Genomic DNA, 22,833 nt, shown 5'->3' with positions numbered 1-22,833 from the left:
CCCCACACTCGGCTTCATAATATTTCTGAGCTACTTTATCTTCCATGAAATTACCCCTTTTAGGGGTCCTGGCATATGCAGTTTCCTCTTTCCCTGCTGATCCTTCAGGTCTCAGCTTAGATTTTTCACTTCCTCCGAAAGCCTTTCCTAACAGTGCCTGGAAGTCATATATGAAAACCTATAGCCACAATGCCTTATAAAAAGCGGCGTGGTGGTTACATGTGACTTGTTTTGGGGGCCAGAAAAGGACGAGAGACATGAAAGTTCTCTGAAAAAACACAAGTATGAGGGAGCAGAATTTTTATTCCTATTACAATACCCCCAACACCAGGAAGTTCCTGCCTCTCACAGGGTAAGGAAGCACTTTTGAACTGAAGTAGTGCCAGGGCTGGCCCTTTGCCTCCCTCTGGACTAAAGAAAAGTTAACCTGTCTCTCATACAGAAGGCTCCAAAATTTCTATATTGAGGGATGAGTGGGTCAGGGATGACAATTGGTGGTGGTTGGGGCTTGAAAATCCATCAACAGAATACCTTACATAAAATTAAGAAAACAACTATTTTGCATATCAGGTGGACATTAATGGGAGGCCCCAAACCCTTCCTCCAAGGCCCCTTTTGTCACTATAACTGCTCCTCATTCCTGCCTTTTGCCTGGAGGAGAGGACAAGGGAAGAGATGGGGAAATGTCTTGAGTTCCAAAGGTGATGGGTAATCATGGGGAACTACTATTTATTGAACACCTACTACATGCCATGCATGTGTACACATCATCTCATCTAAACCACCTAACTATTCTTTGCTGTAGGTATTATTATCTAATATAGTATAGCAGTAAATAGCACTGTCTTTGCAAACAGGCAGACCATGTTCTTGCTAGTTATGCGACCCTGGACAAGTTTAGTTTATGACTTAGTTTCTTCTATGAAATAAGGATATTGATTCCTACCTCAAAGGGCTGTTGGATGCTCAATAAGTGATAATATAGATGACAATGAAAAAAAAGATCAGGGTTAGTAGTTTGATCAAGGTCACATAATTTAGCAAGTGGCAGACCTGGGATTCTGATTCCGGTGTATCTAATTCTATGGCGTATGTTCTTTCCACTACCACTTTGTAATTAGGTATAATCATCTTGAGCGACTTTTGTTAATCCCTCTGGGCCTCTGATTCCTCATACGTAAAACAGGGATAATATATAATATTTTATAGAGTTCATTCATTACACTGTTGTGTGCAAGGTGTGCATACAATGGAGGCTGCAGTTCCCTCCTCCTTGCCCTTTTCATTGCACGTGGGTCATTAACGTTTAAAATGGATACTACAAGCACTTAACCCAGCGGGCGCAGCTGCACAAACATTATTCAGATTCCCCTTTATTTCCTCTTCTTTCCTCTTCCACCTAGGTTTCCGCCCCACCCAGCCCCAGGCCACGCCCCGGCGCGTGGCGTCAGCACGCCCCGTGCGTCGCGTCGCGTCGCGTCGCGTCGCGGCGCTCACTGGGGGCCCGGCTTTCGCCCGCTGCTGCCGCCGCCGCCGCCGGCCGCGGCTGCTCTCCCAAGATGGCGGCTCCTCCGGGCGAGTACTTTAGCGTTGGAAGCCAGGTGTCGTGCCGGACGTGCCAGGAGCAGCGGCTGCAGGGCGAAGTGGTAGCCTTCGACTACCAGTCCAAAATGCTGGCTTTAAGTATCCTTCCCTGCGTGGAGCCCGAGGCCGGGCCGGCGTGTAGGTGCAGTGGTGAGGGGGTGGGGGACGTCGGCGGCGGCTGGGGCCCTCTCCGGGCCTAGGGGCGACCGGCAACCGCGGCTCCCGGAGCGCATGCGCACGGCCCTGAGCTCCCCTCCCCCTCCCGCGGGCCTTTTGGTCCGCTTTGGGGACCGTGTCTCCTGTCCTTTGCGGGAGCTGGGCCCCGACCGAAGGATGGTGGGTGGAGGGGGGCTTGACACGCGAATGGTTTTTTGGGGGGAACTCTGTGAGAGGGGACACATTGATTAGGAGAAGGGTGGTAGTGGGAGGGGGTTGGTGGATTGGAGCCCGGATGGAAGGGGGGTGCATGAAATCCTGTGGGGAGAGGGGTGGGTTAGGGTAAGGAGCTACTAGCTAGTAGGGCAAGGGTATTGAATTCAGGAAGAGGTCACTGAGGGGATTTGGTCTAAGAAAGGGCGTTGGGTGGTGACCAAATGGGCATGCCTGTTTTGGGGGAGAGGAACTGCAGGGTAGAGTTTGTATCTGAGCTGGAGATAGTGGCTTGTTTTGCTGGTGCGTGTGTGTGCGTGGTGCCGTTGGGTTGGGGGGAGGGTGCTGGTTTTTAAACTTCTCATTCATTTGGTTATTACTATATCGGGGATGTTTGCATTGGAAACCTGGTCCAGAGAGAGCTTGCCACGTTTTTCATGGGCTTATGGAGGGATGTGTGGGTTGCAGGTGAAAGAGTAAGTTCTCATTTTCTCTTGCTTACTCCAGCACATGCAGTCCTGATTTTTCCACAGTGGTATCCTCTCTTTTGAAAGTAGCAGTGTCAAACTGAATGGGAAAGGATTTCTGAATTACTCCAGGGAAGTCAATCTTGGAAACAAAACACTTCCTGGTTGGAATAAATGTGCCACCACTTTCCCTTTTATTTGAGCTACAGGTGGGTTTATTTAAATATATGTTTGGAATAATCCTTTATGGCATCTTTCAAAAAGAAGTTTCCTACTGAGTCTGCTGCCTTTGAGTGGCAAGTATTTTAATTCATTTAACTAGTAGTTGTAGATTTCTAGCTTAGGATGATGTCCTCTGCAACTAATTTCAGCAAGAAGAGTGCCTTTTTTTTTTTTTTTGGCCACATTTGGGCCGAATAAGACCTTCTACAATAAGTTTAGTTGGAAGGGTCCTGGAATGAGTAATTACTGCATATAGCTGGCTTAGTAAATGGTTGGAGAATGAGTGAATGCAATGAATGAATGAATGAATGAATGAATGAATGAATGAATGAACTAGCGGGGTCATCTTGGGTGAATTTCCTTTCCAGTGCTGTAGGTTTTTCCTCTGTAAAATGGGAAATCTCAAATCAGAAAGTACTGGCTCTTCTGTGTGGTTCATAGGTTCAAGAGAAACAGTATACATAAGGAATTAAAACCACTTTGTGCCTCTCCAAAAAACCAGTGGAGAGAAGGTGATAGGAACTCTTTTGAGTCTTCCAATTTTAGGTCTTGAAATGCTTGAGATCTTTTGGTTATGGGTTTGGGCAGGAGGAAGGTGACAGGCACAGATTTCCTGAGGAGAGCTGTGATTCTTGTGAGGCCCTCTTGCTTGTGGCATGCCTTGTACACAAGCCTTAGGTGAACTGTGTTTTTTATTCCCCTTTTGGGATGTGTCGGTGCCTCTGCTTGCTCTATTTTTCTTAACTTTATTTTCTCACCAGAATGTCCCTCTTCCAGTGGAAAGCCCAACCATGCAGACATCTTGCTCATAAATCTACAGTATGTTTCAGAAGTGGAAATAATTAATGACCGAACAGAAACCCCTCCTCCCCTAGCTTCACTCAATGTTAGTAAGGTAAGGACACAAGGGCAGGTCTGGCTGTCCAAAATGGTGGGAGAGATGAGTCTCATTGACTCTTGGTGATACATACATTATCGATTGTCTTTTTTTCATTTTGTCATTGGCTTACTATTGCTTGTGCTGACATCCCTTTAAAAAATATGTTTGTTTTGAGCCTGCCCGTGGTTCACTCCGGAGAATGTGGTGCTGATAACACCAAGGCCACGGGTTCGGATCCCATATAGGGATGGCCGGTTGGCTCACTGGGTGAGCGTGGTGCTGACAACACCAAGTCAAGGGTTAAGATCCCCTTACCGGTCATCTTTAAATAAATAAATAAATAAATAAAATAAATAAAAATGTTTGTTTAGTTTTTATCCATATTCCTAGATATCTTCAGTAGATCTTAAGAAATACCTTTATGCCCAAATAGGGTTGAGAGCTTTGCTTCTGTCCTTTGTGAAAGAGGGCATTTTTTTTTTTTCCCAAACCTGGAGCGCATGCATGAATTTCTGGTAGCGGTGGGATTGGGTGCGAGTATTACTTATGAACCTCCTGAGATTGGGTATATGTGGATGTGTGCACATATGAATGAATATATGTGTTTTCTGGGTGAAAATCTGGAGTATTTTAATATTCTCAGAGGGATTGATGACCTATAAAAGTTTGAAAGCCACTGCCTTAGAGTTTCATTTTTGTCTTTCTGTTTGAATTTTGATGTCTAACACAATTAGACAGGATTTTTTTTTTTTTTTTGGAGGCTGGCTGGTAAGAAATGTTTAGTATATTTTAATCTTGCGTATACAAGTCAATCTTCAGTTCAGTTAGTCAAAGTTCATGTTGATCAATAATAATGCCCCAAGCCCTATTGTTGCCTGTGCTGTCCCCTAAACTTGGAAAACTCTTCCTTCCAGAATGACTGGAGTCTTATCTATAAGGACTCAAGTGGCACCTCTTCCAAGAAGTCTTCTCTGATCACTCAGCTAATACAGTTTGTCTCCATTATAATTGTATATTACTTGGTTACTTGTCTTATGTCTGTCTCACCAAACTTTATTCTGCATGGATGGGAACCATACCTATTTTGTTCACTATTGAATTTACAAGAGCCTGCACAGAGTAGGTGCTTAATATGTATTTGTTGCATGAGTAAGTTATGCCATCGGTTTTAGTAGCAGCTGCTTTTCCTTAAGTCTCTTGAATTAGTGTTGAAGTTTTTTCCTCTAGAGGAGTGTTATAATAATGTATATTCTCTTGCCTCTCTTGGGAATGTGGTGTGTTTGCTACAATTCAGCAAAGCAAGGAAACACTTAGGCAGCTGAAAAAATAGAGAGTAACTGAGGCTAGGAATGTAGTAACCTCAGATCTGGAGCTCTCTTGTCAGATTCCAGGGAAATGCCTCACGGTTTTTCGTGATGACCGATGACAAATTCAGAAGGGGCTTAGATTTCATATTGGAGGCTGTCAGGTGGCGCGCTCTGGGTGATTATCTCTTTGTTATGAAACTTTAAAAGGTTTGAGTGAAATACTGTTATTTATTTCTAGCATGTTAAAGAGAAAAATAGGATTTACCCTTTTTTTTTTTTTTGAGGCTGGCCAGTATAGGGATCTGAACCTTGACCTTGGTGTTATCAGCACCATGCTCTAACCACCTGAGCTAACCCACCAGCCCATATCCTTTGTTGTTTATAGGGTATGAGTAGTCTGTCATTGGACCTTCAGTGAGTAGTAGAGGAAAGATGAGCTGAAAGAGGGATGATTTTCTCAAATTTAAAAGATACTAGGTTTCTGCTCTTGTGATCAACAAGTGTCGCTTTTTAGAGGGGCTGGAGTAGTGCGTGGGAATGTTAAGTGGGAGCTGTTAAGTAGCAATTCTCTTCTTATATTTGACCACCAATAAAAATAGCTTTTGGTTATTTAGTTTGTGGATTATCTTTACCTTTAGGGTTTTGCTTTGTGCTCGTCAGTTTCAGTTGTTTACTAGCATTTTTGTAAAATAGTTGTTTACCTACTCTTTCAAGAAAGCAGCAGGAGTGCTCCCTTCTGGCAGCACATATACTAATATACTAAAATCGGAATGATACAGAGAAATCAGAATGGCCCCTGTGCAAGGATGACACGCAACTTCTTGAAGTGTTCCATATTTTCATCCACTGAAATTCTTTCATTTGTAACATTCCTTCAAATAAGAAAATTCAGTAACTCCCTCCCCCCCCCAAAAAAAAGAAAAAAGAAAGAAAGCAGCAGGAAGTAATAGCTTGGGGAATACCAAAATCTTTACTCTGTGCCTTGCTTGCCAAGTCTTGAAAAAGGGTGGCTGGGAAGAGGAGTCAGAAACTAAAAACTAAAATTAGGTTGGAGGGTTATCTTTGGATTTCATTTATTCATTCGTTCTTTTGCGGAGATGTTTATGAGTAAGCTATATTGGCTTTCCCTTGAAACCAACCTTTTAGGGTGCTTTGTGATTCCTCCTTGGAGATTCACTCAGAATTAGAGAAAGCCTGCTGGGCTGTTAATGAAAACATCTAATCTGGGAAGTTATTTACATGTTGCTTGAGTGATATGAAAAGTTCATCTCATTTTTAAGAGCATGGATTTGGGATTCTTAAGATGGAGGATTGTTTAAGCATGTGAAAAGGAACTAAAATACTGAGATCCCTGGAAGAAAACTGTTGAAGTATAATGCTTTAGATGCTTGCAGTTTGGAGGAGCACACTCGTATACTCGAACTTCCAGTGGAAGATAGGTATGCATCACATGTTGGCTAATCTTGCTGACGTAGTAAGTGCTCTGCTTAATTAAACCTGTTAATATAAACTGGATATTTGTTTACTTGAACACAGCAGGAAATGGAAGAGAAGGTCTGCTCTCTTCCACGCTCAATAACAGCTTAACTAGAGAAGGTGTGTACTAGCAGCTCCTTGGAAATGAGCCTGTTTTGCCTTCATTTGGCAGTTCACTGCAGGCTAAGAAGTCTTACCTCTACTCTCAGCAGGAGGAAGCTTAGGAGAGGACAGCAGGGTTGCAGAAGGAGGAAGTCTTGAATATCATTTTATCTTCTTCATAGTAACACTGTATCCTGTTAAAGTGTTCTGAAGTTCCTGACTACAAGACAGAAGCATAAATAAAAGTATAAAATCATACCAAAGTTGATAGTGAAGGAGGTTTATGTCATTCGCTATTGTGACTCATTCTTAGTTTTACTCTTTCTCAGAGGAAGAATAAAATATTGCTTGAGGACAAGAGCCCTAGGAGCCTCATGGTAGAGTAAGGTGGGATGTTTCTTAACAAGTTCCTTTCTATTGACTTAGCATTTTATACTCTGGGGATGAAGATTGTCCATGGGTTAGTAGTTTTCTCAGGAGATAATTTGGGACATGTCAACCTTAGCCACGTCCTTTTTTATGTAGCATTTATCAGACATTTACTGAAAACCTATTTTGTGAAAGGCATTGTGGTAAGCTCCGCTGGGGACCAGACCTTAAGTTTTTCTGGTGCTTTACGGTTTAGCAAAGAGCTTTGACCCATCTCATTTCATCCTCACAACCAACTGTATGATCTTTAGAGTGTTTTTGTTTTTCCTTTTAGCTTCTTTAATTATTATTATTATTATTATTTTATTTTATTGTGGCTGGCTGGTAACAGAGATGGAACCCTGGGCCTTGGTGTTACCAATACAATGCTCTAACCAATTGAGATAACTTGCCAGCCCTCCTTTTAGTTTAACAAATGAGAAAACAGGCTTATCAGTTTAAGTGCCTTCTTCAAGGTATATGGCTAGTAGTGTGGAAAGTAATATTTTTATGTGCATACTTGGAACTAGCAATAGGTAGACATCTCATTTAATTCTAACAACAATTCTTATGGTATGGGTATATTTGCCATCTCACAGAAGAGTAAACTGAGGCTCAGAGAGGGTGACTCACAAACTTTAAGTCATGCAGTTGTTAAGTGGTAGAGCTGGGATTTGAACTCATGTCTTACATTTTAACAGTAAAGTCCCATGTTTTTTCTACTTCTGTGTGCTTAGGCCATACAACTCATGGAGTAGTTTGGTGAGATGAAATGAGTAGCTATATATCCATAATACTAAGTAATGTTTCTAAGTAAGGAGAAACATATATGTTGTGTGGTCAGGGGCAAGGTGCTGTAGTAGAAAGAACCAAGGGATAAACCAAGCAGATCAGTCTTTAAAATCACTTCTTCACCTCTTAACCTTACTAAACATCATTTTCCTTACTCTAAAAATGGGATAAGGTTAGTACCTATCTCATAGGTTGTTATAAGGATTAGGTCAAGTTGACTAAAGTTGGCAGATGTTAGTTCTGTTCTCCCCAATTTTTATGTGTAGCCAACTGGTGCTTCTTGGATTATGGAATGAGGTAAGATTGGGGATGAGGGGATGGGGGGACAGTGTGACAAAGGGAAGGCAGCCAAGAACACGGATGCTATTACTTACCTTGTCAGTCCTCCCTGGCATTGGGTCTGACATTCAGTCAGAGATTGGAACTTGCCAGCCCAGGACTGGGGAAAATCAAAATTGTGCTAGATACCATTAATATGTAATATAATTAAAAGATATTTTTAAGAGACCTCTTGTTGGTGATCAGAATTAACATGAATTTCCAGGGCAGTGTTAATAGGTAGCATAGTTAATTGAACACTTGCCTGGGTACTTAGAGTGAGCAGTCACAGAACGTAGGAGGCTGTGCTTTCTGCCTCTGAGACTCTTAGGAAGAGACTTGTTGACACAGTCAAGACCAGTGTATGTATTCCTTTGTTTAGGTGAAAGCATCCAGTGCATTGAATGAGATGTAAGTCTTCTTATCACTTTGCTGTGTTAGACAATATTTCTCTGGAGGGGATATTTGAGGTATAGGGTTGTTGGCAGGAAAAGAGACAAGACATAGAAAATTGAAATCCATGGGTAATAGAGAATTTAGGCATTCATCTCCTTTACCAAACCACTGACTGATTTGTCAACTTCTTTTATCCATTTATTACCCATTTATCCATTACTAATAAGCAGTGAGTGGTCAAATGGAACCAGGAAGAAGAGATTTTAAAGAGCATATATCATTGGCCCCTGGTAATGAAGAATGAGTTGGCTGCCATTGAATGAAGTGGTATCTGGAGACAGGTCTGGAGGTGGAGGGCCCTGGTAAGGTTGAGAAGATGGGAAAGTCACAAAGTTTAGTTTTAAAAGAAACTTGTGCCGTTGGTGTGTGGTTGTAGCCACCTTTACACTGTACCTCTTTGACCTGGAGACAATTCAAAATAAGGTTGGTGGTGGTATCTCCTCCAGTGTTAAGAGAGGCATCCTAACTGTTTGAGTTTTCTGGCAGAGAACAAACTTGGGGAGAAAAAAATAAACAAATGTTGCAGTCAGATTCTACTGCTGGAATTTTAAGACTAGCTGGCTGGCCGGTTAGCTCAGTTGGTTAGAGTACGACCTTGTAGCACCAAGGTCAAGGGTTCAGTTCCCTATACCGGCCAGCTGCCAAAAAAATTAAAAATAAATAAATAAAAGATTAGCTTAGGTGAATACCCGAAACTACCCTGGAGATTGAAGCAAATTGTACCTGAGCTGGAACGTTAAAGGATCTATACACTATGCCAAAAGTATGATGTGGTAGAATGTGGGGAGTTTGAAGAACAGCTTTCTTTTTATAACTGGGCTGCTAGTGAATTGGGTTGACTGTGTGTTAGTCACGGGACTTCTGGGAACTGTTAGTTTTGTGATTGGTTCTGTGAATCCCTCCAGTAGTCATCAAGGTTTCTTCTCTTATCCACCTTCCCTCTTGCCCTCCCTCCATTCCAGGTGCTGTCCTTAGGAATCTCACCTTTGTTGGGAGTGGTGAGGGACAGCAGCCTCTAACTTAGTGATAGCAATATGGTCAGATCCATGTTAATGGAGTATGACAGTATAGAGCAGGGGGCAGCAAACGTTCTGTACAGGGCCAGATGCTAAATCTTTTAGGCTTTGTGGGCCATACTGTCTTTGTCATAGCTACTCAACTTTGCCTTTGTAGCAAAGCAGCCATAGACAAAATGTAAACAAATGGGCATAGTTGTGTTCCAGTAAAACTTCCCTGAAACAGGTGGTTGGCTGAATTTGGCCCACAGGCTGTAATTTGTCAACCCTTGTGCTACAATACTGAGCATCTTAGGGAAGCCTTCCCAGATGTGTCAGTGGAGTAGGGAACTGAAGAATAAATGTCAACTGATTAGATAAAGGGCAGGAAATGAAACGGAATCTAGCTGATCTGGGAGTGCACAGGTTGTACTTCTCTGCAACTTAGAAACTTGCTTTTCTGTTGGTGAGCTAAACTGGAGGCTGTTAGTTCTCACAAGAGAGGGAGGAGACTATTAAGGACCAGTACTTACTTTCTTACTTATTTTTGGAGAACATGTAGCACTTTCTTTTTTACTTGACAAATAAAAATTGTAATGGTGTACATCATGATGTTTTGACACATGTATACATTATGGAATGGCTAAATCAAGCTAATTAACACACCCATTACCTCACATACTTATCATTTTTTTGTGATCAGTGCCAGTATTGGTGTTAGGTGCTTTACATGTATATCTAACTAAAATCCAGCAGTAACCCTTAAGGGTGGGTTCCAGGGTACAAATGAACAGACTAAGTCTCAGGAAAGGTTAGGTGTCTTGCTTAGGTTCGTGTGGCTAGTGATTGGTAGGCAGGGCTTTGAAGTGGAATCTGGATTTTTGGGGGAAGAGGTAAGGAGATAGTTCTTCCATTCTACTTTGCTTTCTCTGCTCTCTTCCGAGCCTAGGAAGCAACAGCACATGGATCTATCACTGAATAAAATCAGCTCTTTTTTTTTTTTTTTTTTTTTTTGTCTTTTTCGTGACCGGCACTCAGCCAGTGAGTGCACCGGCCAGTCCTATATAGGATCCGAACCTGCGGCGGAAGCGTCGCCGCGCTCCCAGCGCAGCACTGTACCGAGTGCGCCACGGGCTCGGCCCAAAATCAGCTCTTTTATTATACAAGTGGAGCCTCCCATTTTGGATGATAATTTAAAGGCATTTTCCAACTTATTATTCCGGTTATTTTTTGGAAGATATTCTCTTTAGGACTTACAGCCTCTCTGGCAACTCTTATAGACACCAGAAGGTGGGTGAGTATTTGAGATGATGGATATGTTAATTTACTTCACTATAGTAACCATTTTATAACTGTCTATATGTGTCTTACAACATGTTGTATATCTTAAACATATACAATAAAATTTATTTAAAAAAGAAAAGCAATGTGAGCTCATTAGCTAAAGGAAGGTTAGATTATATGGATTTTTTCCGAAGTGATCCACAAGCCACCTTTCTGTGCTAATAATAATAATGTTATTATAATAACAACAGGTAATATTTGTACAGTGCTTTACAGCTCACCTAGTGCTTTATTGTCTACCTTAATCCTCATGGCCATGCTGTGAAATAGCTAATTCGAGGCTAAGTTGAATTTACATTCTCAGAGATAGGTTGTTAAGGTCAAATTTCAGCCAGTTTTCTTACAATCTCAGCCAGTTTTCTCTCCGGCAGAGCCACCTGGTACGTGTGACAGCAGTACTTGGTTTCACGGTCTCAGGACTGGGAAATTATTCTGTCGGTGTCCAGGAGGTCTAGTGGTCTGTTGAATCTATAGTGTTTTGTGACATAATTACAAATAACTAACAAAAACTATTCACTTTGCTTACATCTAGGTTTTTTGTTTTAAATTAGGTTGAAGATAAAACTTTGTCTATAATGTGTATTGACTATAATTGTGAATATGGTTCTGTGTTGTATGGTAATAATGTGATGGTTTTTACAAGTGTCCTGTAGAAACCGGGAGATTGAGGTGATGATGTACCCCCCTGCTTTTTGTGGGTATTTATTTATTTATTTATTTATTTATTTTAACTGGCACTCAGCCAGTGAGTGCACTGGTCAGTCCTATATAGGATCCGAACCCGCGGCGGGAGCGTCGCCGCGCTCCCAGCGCAGCACTCTACCAAGTGCGCCACGGGCTCGGCCCTTTGTGGGTATTTTTTGTCATAGCAAAGCACTTAACATATCTTAGCATTCAAATGTAGGAGACTTCCTTGACTTACTTTCTCTAGTCCCCGAGCATCAGAAATTGAAGGATGCAGGGAATATACCTATCATTATTGGCCTGAAATGCTTTCTCACACAGGATATGTTTTCTTTCAAGCATCAGTGTGAATTACCTTTAATAAAAGAAATAAAGGATGTTCTTGAAGTTTAGGGTGAGACTGAGGCCCTTTCTGGAAAATAGAGGCCCTTCACTAAAGGGCAGACAACTGTGTTCTGTCCTGGGGAAACTGGTGGAAATGCCAGAATGCGCCAATAAAAAAGAAAGGTAGCAACTGAGTATTACAATATTTGCCCCTTAAAAAATATTTTCGGAAGAGGAACGGGTAAAGGGTCATGAGAATCAACTACAATGTATATTGAGAAGTTAAAATTAAAAAAATAAATTTTTATTTTCTTTTGCATTCACATTTATTACTATTTTCAACAATTATTTAGACTTCTTAGATGGAACTGTTTAAGTGTAGTGCAGTGGTTAAGAACACATGCTGTGGAATCAGACTGTTTGGGTCCAAATCCAGATTCTGCCACTTGTGGCTTGGTGAACTTGGGCAAGTTTCTTAACAGCTATGCCTTAGTTTCTCCATCCATCAATTGGAAGTAATTTTAGTCCCTATTTCATAGAATTATTGTGAGGATTAAATGTTTTTTGAATATATGTAAATTGTGTAGCTTGGTAACTAGCATATGGCGTAAGCTCTCACTCAACCAAAGTTGGCTCTTAGAATTTTAATGTTCACTACCAGGCATCTTTGCCTCTACCATTTCCCTGTTTGGTACAGTATTTTGATTAATCGTTATTTATTCTAGTGCACAACTTATAAAGTGTCCTATAGCTTGAGTTCCCAACTACCTGAGATTATAAGGAATAGTACTTTATTAGAAACTTTTCAGGCAGTGGCTGGCTGGTTAGCTCAGTTGGTTAGAGTGCAGCCTTATAACACCAAGGTGATGGGTTTGGATCCATGTACCAACCAGCCACCACCCCCCCAAAAAAAAGAAAAAGAAAATTTTCAGGCAGGAGCTTTTAGTGAGGGAACAGGGAAACTTGGGAATATTGATATTTGGATGAAATATTTTTGAGAACCTGTTTGCTAGCTAAGAATGAGGGCCTTCCAAGAACCTCATTCAAGATTGGAAACAGCAGGAGCAGACAAGGCCCTTAGGATGACAGTTGTTCTTAGCCACTCTGGTCTTTATCCTTCAGCCCCACCAGTCTTGCAGGTACCACTGGCAGTTCCAGGGCAGCAGCCGCTGTGCTTCCTAAGCTCTCTGTGAGGGCAGCTGATTGGAAGACCCAAATACACAGAGAAGACAAACTGAGAGTGTCTCACTGGATTCAGCAGGTCACACCCAGCAGGTTCCTCTCTGTACTCTCTGCTTCCCTTGTTGTATCAGCTGTGTCAGTCTGTTGAATACTTGAAGTAGGAATCCCTCTGGATGCCCCATGGCACCTGGGCTTTCCTGGTCTGGGTGCATGGAAATAAGATGGCCCAGCTGATGATTAAATAACAAGATGAAGTGCATATTGCTTGGAATTTTTTGTTGTTGTGGCTGCTTCCTCTTCCCCTCCATGTCACTGTGTGCAGGAAGAAATATGTGTCCTTGGTGTTGGTTAAATCACTCACTCAAGGGCCACCCAGCAGTAGGCATGACTAGAAGCCTTTCAGTGTTGATGTGCTTTGGTACCAAGTTCATGTGTTTATCTTCTTTGCCCACATCAAGCACATCAAGGTATTATATATAAAATGGCCACTGGAGGAAGCACTGATTAGTAGATAAGGAATAACTATTTTCACTGGCAGTCATGTAAAATGAAAAGAGAGTCAGGTAAGTGCAGGTTGTCAAGTTCAGTTAAGCCACATGCACATTAGTTACAAATTTTGTAGGTTTTATGCTTCTTGGTTTGCCTGAACCCAGTGTGTTCTTTTTTTTGGCGGCTGGCCAGTACAGGGATTGAACCCTGGGACCTTGGTGTTATTAGCACCACGCTCTAGCCAACTGAGCTAACTGGCCAGGATCCCCCCCAAACCCCCATGATGATTTTTTTTCTTTTTTGGTGGCTGTGAACCCAGTGTGTTCTTAAACTTGGTGCCTTTTATTCTTTGAGATGCTAACCAGTTAGTGCTTAAGTTTGGAAGTGAGGCCAGCACTAGCCTGTTGACATTGAAAATGGGTGTAGTATGGTGATAGTTATTGAATTAAAAAAATTGCAATCCTGATGACTCTCCTAAGCCTAAAAGTTGTACCCTATACCTTCTCTACTGATGGCAGCTTTTATTGGTTTCTTCTGGTGGTTTTGACAGTAACCAGAAACTTACTAGCTTGGAATAACTGTTCTTTACAAAAATATGTGGGAAAATTTAAATTTATATATCAGCTAAATTGAGGGTAGAATGCTTTATAGAAGGCTTATCTACAGTCTACCTGAGTTCTCATGCCTGAAAAGAGCAAGGTAATCTCCCTCTCCAGCTGGCCCCCAATTTTTTTTTCTTTATTAAAAAAATCAAGCAACTGACCCCCAATTTTGAGCAGAGGAAACACTTTTAGATTCTTTTTGTGTGGGTGATCTCCCCCATACCTAATTGATGGTCCGCTGTGGGAGAAATTTACCCCATTTGTCCAACTTCCTGGTGAAAGCAGATCCCTGCAGCTGAATATCAGGCTGAAGTATTTTTCAGATTGCCATGAAAATACAACCTGTGAAAAGATAGCTGGAGGTTTCAGGGTTTGCACTGAGTCCAGATCCCTAAAGCACAGTTGCAGGTAAAGGTAGAATAGTTGAGAATTTGGGGGCAAGTTGAAATACAGTCAGCTTGCACTCATTTCTGCTGACTTTTCCATGTGCCCCCTTACATCATCTAGCATTTGGGATCTGTTTGCACTAGAGTTGAAATGGAGAATCATCTAATCCATTCTCCTTTGCTTTCAGAGCCTTTAGAGGAGATTGTACAACTGGTATTCAGGGGGACAAGGGGTGTATTTGAAATCATTGTTCTATAACCAGTGTGTCACTGTTATTCAGGTTGTCTAAACTAAATCACTTTTGGCTGAGATTTATATCTCTTTTATTCTGCCTCTGGCAAAAATTCAGAAGTAGTTCCTCTTCCCAGCCTTTTTTCCCCTCCTCTGGGTTAATTTGTCAGTTCTATTTTTTTTTTTGGTGGCCTGCCGGTATGGGGATCTGAACCTGTGACCCTGGTGTATTTAAGGTTGCGCTCTAACCAACTGAGCTAACCAGCTTTGTCAGTTCCATTCTTAAACATTCCACATAGATGCCTGGTTTCCTGAGCCAACTCTTCTCTTAGTGAATTAGGTAATGTTATGTTTTTAAGCTACTGTGTAGGTGACAAGGACATTTTACTCTTTGAGTACCCAGACTATCTAGTCAACACAGGCTTTTATAGAAGCAGCTTTGTCTGACCCATTATTGGGAGATGATTTTGGTTATCAGGGATAAACATTTTTAAAAGGGATTGAGACTTCAAAGTGAGACCTTCCTACCTGCTCATGAGGTAAAAGCCTTCTTGACCACTAACTAGCTGCTTCCCAGGAGCTCTGCTACGCTCTAGTTTTTCCTTCTTTCCTTGGTAAACTTTAGATTTTTCTAAGGTGGTATTTGGAAAGCAAGACTCGAGGAAACTCCTTGTTACCACGGTTTTTGTGGCGCCTGAGTAGGCATTGCTTATTGCTGCTTAAAATACACCACTCATAGTTCTCTTTCCATAGAAATTTGAGTTCTTTCAAGCCACGAGGCTTCCTTGCTACAGTTGGGATTGCCACTGCTCAGAATGCTGTCAGGTCTGTGCATTTATTTCTCCATAAAGTTGCAGCCTGGGGGGCCAGAATGGCAGCCAGGCTTGAAAGATTTTATATTGCTGCTGTATTTGTCTCTGTCCATGTCCTGGAGATCATGTGAAAAAGGAGCTCTGCTTCAAATCACTGCAGAGTTTTGCCTTTCTTCCCTCTCTTACCTAGGGAGCTAGAATGACAGCCTGTATAAGCTAGCCCTCTGCTCACAACTCTCCTCCTTCCTCAGACAGTTTTTGAAACTCAGGCAGGGATGAGACTACCCAGCCTCCTTTTCTCTTCTTCATCTTCAAACCCAGGCTTTAATAAAGTGCTTCATTTTACCTACAAAGAATTAGACACTTAGTTGTTTACTTTTCTCCCCTGTATAAAACTGTGTTTGATTTATGGTTTGAAAGGTCACTGTAAAAGCAGAATATAAATGTTTAAGGATTCCAAGCATCTAGGTACTTTTGTATTATGACTTGATGTTTGGGGACAGATTGTGTGTTCACATGTGTATGTTTGTGCATGTGTGTTTAGTGTGCTGCAGCATCATTAGACTCAGCTGTTTATGTTCATGGTCTGGAAAATTTCTAAATCATTTGTTTTACTTTCAGATACATTACCTGTCTTTCATTTGTTTTGACCACCTTGTCCAGTACTTTTGTATTACACTCAAACAAATTTATACTTCTGGACTCTCTAGCAATCAATAATGGGGGATGGGGACCAGAAATGTGCTGGAGGGGCAGTATGATTGACAGGGTGCCCACCCCTTTCATGAGGGATTTACTAGGTTTTAGTAGGTACCAGATTTTACTAGAATTTCTTTTGTTCCGTTTGTGATTGTTCCACCAGAGGGCAGTGAAGGAGCAGACATGAGGTAGAATTCACACCATTCCTTTTTCTAAAGAGCAGGAGAGGATTGCCTTCAGCTCAGGTGACGGTGGGCAGTATCCATGGTTAGGTTTCCTTGAGTCCCGGCTTCCCATGTGAGCACAGATAATGGTGCTGGAAACGTAGTGTCTTTAGAGCCTCAAATTCTGGTCTGTGAAGATGTGGTATACATTAATTTTTTTTTTTTTTTTTTCTTTTTTAAAGATGACCGGTAAGGGGATCTTAACCCTTGACTTGGTGTTGTCAGCACCACGCTCAGCCAGTGAGCAAACCGGCCATCCCTATATGGGATCCGAACCCGGGGCCTTGCTGTTATCAGCACCGCACTCTCCCGAGTGAGCCATGGGCCGGCCCTGTATACATTATTATTATTATTATTTATTTATTTATTTTTTACGGCAATAGATATCAATATTTTATTTTATTTTTATTTTTATTTTTATTTTTTTCTTTTTTATATATACATTAATTTTTAAACCTGAGGCTCTAGCACAGTAGCTGATAGAAATTCTCAATTTCCTCCTTTAAATATGTATATTACATTTCACCTCTAGCCATTACTTCCCATTAAATAGCCTCCCCCATCACACTCCATGATGTTACCCTGCTTTATTTTCTTCCTAGCACTGTGTGAAGGTCCCTTATTTGTTTTTGATTATTTGTTCATAGTCTCTCCTCCGCCCCCCTTCAGGCAGTATCTCTAGCCTAGCATAGTGAATGTCTGGCACATGGTAGGCACTCAGTAAGTATTAGAAGGAAGGAAGGAATGTTTGCCAGGAGTATCAGTAACTGATTGGGTATGTTGGGCTTTTTTTTTTTTTTTTTTTAGCTTGCTTCACATTTGATCTCTGAGAAAACGGAATCTATCCAAACCAGTCTTTTCTGGCTCCTTTCCTTAGCTTAAGTCCTGACTGTTGTGAAGAGTGGAGGTGAATACTTCTCTGAGTGTCTTTCCTCTCCCCACACTAGCTTGCCAGCAAAGCACGGACAGAGAAGGAGGAGAAGCTGAGCCAGGCCTATGCAATCAGTGCTGGTGTCTCCCTAGAGGGCCAGCAGCTCTTCCAGACCATTCACAAGACGTGAGTTGGGGGAGCGTACGGTCCCTTGTCCCCAGGGGTGATGCTGCTGGCTGTGCTGTCTGGTGGCAGACTTTTGGGTGGTTGTCTTCCTAAAAATCTCCAAGAGAATTGGGTAGTGTATTGGCAATACCCCTGCATCCAGAGGTGCAGGTGCTCTTTGCCTCCTTTCTGCACAGAAGAATAGTGTAATTGTGGACAAGTTGTCTTCTAAGTTTCTTGTCTTTAAAACTTAGTTTTGGATTAGATTATTCCTAAGAGTCCCTTTTAAACCTAGTAGTCCATAATTTAGAACTAGTGAAGTTTTTCTCTTTTATTATTCTATTATTGTGCCTTTCTGTAAAAGCTGATGCAGTTTTATTAAGGGAAAGTTATATCACTTTTCCCAATTGTACATTAGGATGAACAGAGGGAGTTAGGGAGAGCAGAAGGCCGCCACCATACCACCTCCTAAAAGACGTTTTGTCACAGCAGAAGTCATTTTACTCTCCACTAGCGTCCCTAGCTGCTGACAACCTGGAACATTTGACACCCCCCCTTCCCCCTGCTGCCTTCTGTTACCCTATTTAACCACCCTGGTCTGGTGCACAGATGGCAGCTGGCATCAGAACTGTTTGAGGCCATGGTGTGAGTATCTGAACATTTACAGGTATGTGAAGGAACTCTCTTAGTAGCGTCAGCTGCCCTGGGGTTCCCCGAGTGTGAACTAGCATGGGTTTTCCTGGTCTGGCAAGTGCCCAGCTACCTGAAAATCGAGAGGGGCCAGATTGAGGAGCAGTTCCCATTGGGGGAGGAGGGAGCAGAGTACAGGTCACAGTAAGATGGGGAGTTTGTTTACTTGTCTTTCTAAAGGTGGTATTTCTCCCTAGGCCAAGGGTTGGCAAACTATGCCAGAAGGCCAGATCTGTGCATTTGTTTATGCATTTTCTGTGGCTGCTTTTGCACTACAGCGAGAGAGTTCAGAAGTTGTGACAGAGACCATATGGCCTGCAAAACCTGAAATATTTACTGGCTGACCCTTGATGAAAAAAGTTTGCCAACCTCTGCCCTAGGCTGCTATCTAAGTTGGGTCTAGTGTCTTCAGCCTAGTTATTTGTAACTGAATTTGGTTTGGACTTGTGAAGCTGCCACCAGACTTTTTATGGTTCTCCAGGTTCCAGATGCTTCCAAGTAACAATTCTGGGCTCTCCTTGAAATAATGTGCTTCGGTTTCATTGCTTTCCTAGCCAGTGGTGCCCAGGGAATGTTTCTTGGCTGCTGCTTTTTTTTTTTGTTGGCTGGCCAGTATTGGCTACTCCTCTCTATGGGCTACTGGCATCTAGTTGTTGGCTTGGGTGGTGAGCTGGGAACTTGGGTCAGCCTTCTGGAGTTATTTATTCATCAGGCAGGAGGGGTGGGATGCCCTCAAGAGGTAACATTTCACCTTCTCTCTTCTCCTTCCAGCATTAAAGACTGTAAATGGCAAGAAAAAAACATTGTAGTCATGGAAGAAGTTGTTATTACACCCCCATATCAAGTGGAAAACTGTAAAGGCAAAGAGGGGAGTGCACTGAGCCATGTACGCAAAATAGTAAGTAAAGGAGCCGTGGAACTCTAGGGAGAGTGTGGTTTCTTGGCCTTCACCCTCCAGCACCAGAGCAGGACATTGTGCTACAGTCACTGCCTCCTCTAGCAACCTTGCCTGACTTCCCTGCCACCCTGTGCTATGGGGCTCTGCAGCTGTGGCTTGGACACTCCTCTGGGCATGGAACCACTGAGCAGTGTGGAATAAAGTGAGTGGTTGACCCCAAGTCCTTTGCCACATGGCTTTTTGGAATTAGCCAGACCATTCCATGGTATTGGGCCTGAGCAGTTCCTCTCATCCCAGGCTGGGTTCTTCTCAGCCACAGGCACACTTCTAGGAAGGACGGGTTCATATAAGTTTCCATCGGTGTCTCTGACTTTACGTGCATATACCACCTGACTTTCTGGATTGAGTTAGAGCATTTGTCAAAACAAACTAAAGAAACACTCCTACTCTTTTTATTCCCCTGAGGAACAATGAGGCCATCATCATGGATGTAAAAAGTAGGATAAGACTGTATATTTTAGTTTTTAGATTTAACTACTTCTAGCTAATCTTAACTGGAGATGCAAAAGTTGTGGCCAGAACAAGAGGCTCCTGCCTCCCTTGTGGTTGGGAAGGCCTATAGGTAGCAAGGACCCATAGATAGCAAGGGCAAAGGTGCCTGAGTAATCCCATGGGCTGGATAACTGGGATGGGACTGTCCAAGCCTGGACTCGATTATTTGGGAGATCTTGCTTAACCATCTCCTTTTCTGACCTTGGCCTGGTCTCTTTCAGGTTGAAAAACATTTTAGAGATGTGGAAAGCCAAAAGATACTGCAACGTTCACAAGCCCAGCAACCACAGAAGGAGGCTGCCCTGTCATCCTGAGTCCCGCTCATGGAGGACTCTTCCAGCATCCAGCCAAGGAGGCGTTGGTGGTGGCTTCAGCGGAGGCAGGCCGGGGGAGGGAAGGGATCCTATATTTCCTGTTGGCTCTTGTTAACAAAGGGTCAGCTTTCCCAGTCTTAGACTTGAACAAACAAAACACCCAACAAAAAAGAACAAGAGAGTAATTTAAAAGTTGAATCATTACTTGACTAACAGACTTTGGTCCACCATGTCCTTTTCACAGCCCCCTTCTGGAACAGTCATCTTGTTAATTTTATTTTTGAAAATTCCTTTCCCACTCTGCCCTTTCACTTCTAAATTTCCTTTCCTAGTCTGTTCCTGTCATTCTGTTTTTATAAGTGGCTATATTTGCCTTCTGAGTGATTGAAAGAAACTTTTACATTTTTTCTTCCAAAATAAAAGTAACAAGCTGACTGTGATTCTTAAGTTGAGACCAGAGCAGCAAACAGAGGTCTCACTTTAAAAAAATTTTTTTTTTTCCTTTTTTTTTTTGCACAGGGCATGGCTTGAATTAGTTTTATTTTTCTTAACTTTAAATATATATATGAAAATATATATTAAAATGTTCTCTAAATATTTTCTGCTTCTTGCAGGTCTCTTTTTACTAGATCATGGCCTCTCTTCCCACCTCATCCCTCTGAAAATAAAAATGTATTGCTCTCCCCACCACCCATTGCCAAGCAACTAACTTGACTTAGTTCATAGCAAGAATCTTCTGCAGCACTTTGTAGAGCCAGTGTGTGCAGATGGGACTTGGCTTTGAGGGGTCCTGATGGCTTTTTAGTCTTTAACTGTGTATGTACCAGTCTCGCGTTTGGTCCAAACCTCAGGATTCTCCTTCTGCCTTTTGTCTTACTTCATGGTACTAAAAGAACCTTCTTGCCACTCTCCAAATGGGAGAATCAGCCGCCCTTTCTCCTGTGCCCCTGCAGGAAGAACTCTTTTGCATGGCACATCTCAGCTCGTCCTCCTTGATGTATGATTTTCTTTTATAAGAAACCTGGAGTCCATCTACCCCAACCTCTCTTTAAATCTATATTCAGAGCCACTAACCCAAGAAAAAGCTTGGGTGACCTATAGTTTCTCTTCTGCCATCTTCTTCTCTTATGCTGCACCCTCCATAAATTTTACAAGCTTATGACAGTTTGTATGTGCTCAGCTGATGGGCAGAAAACCTGAAAAGAATTTCTAGACTTTATTTAGCCCACCAGTTTGTCTGGCTTGACTCACCTGCTGAGAGCTACAACTGGCACCCGTTGCCCCCGTGCCTTCAGGGCAGTCTCGTGGGGCGGAGTGTGCCGCCATCTGAATGTCAGGCACCAGGTGGGATGTGGTGATGCTCATGTGAGTAGCTGGAGCTTTGGGCTGGGGTGGGGGTTAACTACTATTTTTTGGCCATGATCTCTTTCCCCTTCCTTTTTTTTTTTTAATTAAATAAATGGATCAAAATTAAATAATTCAAGCCCTGCCTTCAAAATGAAAAAAAAATTTTTTTTTTAGTATTGTTTAGCAAAAACAATAAAACCCAAATTTTTTTAACCATCACTCATGTCTTGGGTTTGTGCGTACCTTAGAGGCCCCAGAGGGGAGGGGTTCCTAGGAGGGTAATCTTTGTTTCGTTTGACCCTTTCCCTTTAGATTCTCTGCTTTGTACTCTACTCTTTCTTTTCACCCCATGAGAACTCATCTAGAAATACAGTGCAAAATGTGTTATTTAGGAAGGGGATACTGGCCAGCTGCAAAAAAAAAAAAATCTTAAGATGGTTGAAAAGGGGATACTGGGTTTGGAGTTGGGTTTAAGTGAGGTGTGGGAAAAAAGACCATTTGTTACAGGACTGGAGGCACAAATGATAGAAGAGCTGGGAAGTAAGCTTTTAAATTCGCCTGCCGTTGGTCAGAACCTGATGTAAGGAACGGAGCCTCTGATGTAGTCTGCATTGGAAATGATGCAGACTTTTGGAGAAGCTAAAAAGAGGGAGAAGAGAGGAGACCCTGCAAGATCCAGAAAATCAGTATCTTCCATGAGAGATGTGATTAAAGGAGCGATGGTTATTTAATGAGTGGGAAACAGCAAGCCTGGGAGGAAGTTCTGTGTCCATTGTCTCACATCTTCTCTTCCCATTAGTCTCTAGGTCTGTGAATGGGCGAAGTGCGTGCCAGCTGGTTTTGGCAGGAAGCACTTTTGACTCCTCAGTTTCACTTTTCTAAAATGATGTGGGGGAGCTTTAAGCAGTTCAAGAGGTGGAGTTAGTATGGTTGGAAAGGCAGGCAATGAGGTGTAGGGGAAAGTAAAAGGGCTTTGGAGACATAAATAGTTGGGTTCAAATCCTCACACCTCCATTTCTCACTTTGTGATAGGATAAGCCATTTCACCTGTCTAAGCCTTAGTTTCCCCAGCTGTAAACATGGAAATAATACCCATCTCTTAGATTTTGATCCTAGAGTTCATGTGGAGGGTTGATGAGACATTTAAAATGCCTAATACTTAGAAGATGCTCTGTAAATATTAATAATAAACATTAGCTTGATCCTGGGATGGTTAAATCTGGAGATTGGATTGGGTTAGGTGATTTCCAGAAGTTCCAGCTTTGCTTTAGAAGTCTTCATTTTGAGGACATTTTAAGCAAGGCTAATAAGTCAAGCATTCGGGCGGATTTGGTTTGGGCAGGGTGGGGGTCTCAGAGTCCTCCCTCAGTCTCGCAGTCCTCACCCCTGCCCCTTCCTGCAGTCCCTGAGGAATGCCTTTGATCGTAATTTGGAAACCACTTATTTTTCAGAAAGGAGAGTGCCATCAGGGCCAGGTGATTTGTCCAGAGTGCCCCAGCTGTTAATGGTGGCAAACAAAACCCCAGGCCTTGTCTCCTTTTGGGTTCTTAATGCACTGTGACTTTCCAAAATGATGGCATGTGCATTGCTCGCTTTTGTTTGCCAGGTTTAGGATGGAACACAGGAGACTGGTGAGAGTGGC

At 42.4% G+C, this 22,833-nt stretch overlaps 1 protein-coding gene and 2 non-coding genes across 3 annotated transcripts; 2 read left to right on the top strand and 1 right to left on the bottom strand.

Annotated features, from left to right (window-relative positions):
* The first annotated feature begins 1,496 nt into the window (after positions 1-1,496).
* On the top strand, positions 1,497-21,410 carry LSM12 (LSM12 homolog). The gene is made up of 5 exons (XM_063080822.1): positions 1,497-1,683; positions 3,404-3,537; positions 17,302-17,411; positions 18,852-18,978; positions 19,752-21,410. The coding sequence occupies exons 1-5, from the start codon at positions 1,560-1,562 to the stop codon at positions 19,842-19,844; spliced, it is 588 nt and encodes a 195-aa protein (XP_062936892.1). The 5' UTR covers positions 1,497-1,559; the 3' UTR covers positions 19,845-21,410.
* Positions 5,567-5,670, top strand: LOC134365295 (U6 spliceosomal RNA). The gene has a single exon (XR_010022001.1). It is a non-coding gene; the product is annotated as a U6 spliceosomal RNA (small nuclear RNA).
* TRNAI-AAU (transfer RNA isoleucine (anticodon AAU)) lies at positions 13,585-13,659 on the bottom strand. The gene has a single exon. It is a non-coding gene; the product is annotated as a tRNA-Ile (tRNA).
* Positions 21,411-22,833: the final 1,423 nt, after the last annotated feature.

Source organism: Cynocephalus volans, chromosome 16 (genome assembly GCF_027409185.1).
Source record: "Cynocephalus volans isolate mCynVol1 chromosome 16, mCynVol1.pri, whole genome shotgun sequence".
Lineage (NCBI taxonomy): Eukaryota > Metazoa > Chordata > Mammalia > Dermoptera > Cynocephalidae > Cynocephalus > Cynocephalus volans.
The sequence above is the reverse complement of the archived record's forward strand: the minus strand, read 5'-3'. Positions and strand labels throughout refer to the sequence as shown.

What these genes read in the sequence shown, in the direction of transcription:
- LSM12 (XM_063080822.1), top strand. Translation starts at nt 1,560, where the DNA reads ATGGCGGCTCCTCCGGGCGAGTACTTTAGCGTTGGAAGCCAGGTGTCG. An exon ending in GTCCAAAATGCTGGCTTTAA is followed by an intron (nt 1,684 to 3,403) that starts GTATCCTTCCCT and finishes TTTTCTCACCAG; the next exon opens with AATGTCCCTCTTCCAGTGGA. An exon ending in TTCCAGACCATTCACAAGAC is followed by an intron (nt 17,412 to 18,851) that starts GTGAGTTGGGGG and finishes TTCTCCTTCCAG; the next exon opens with CATTAAAGACTGTAAATGGC.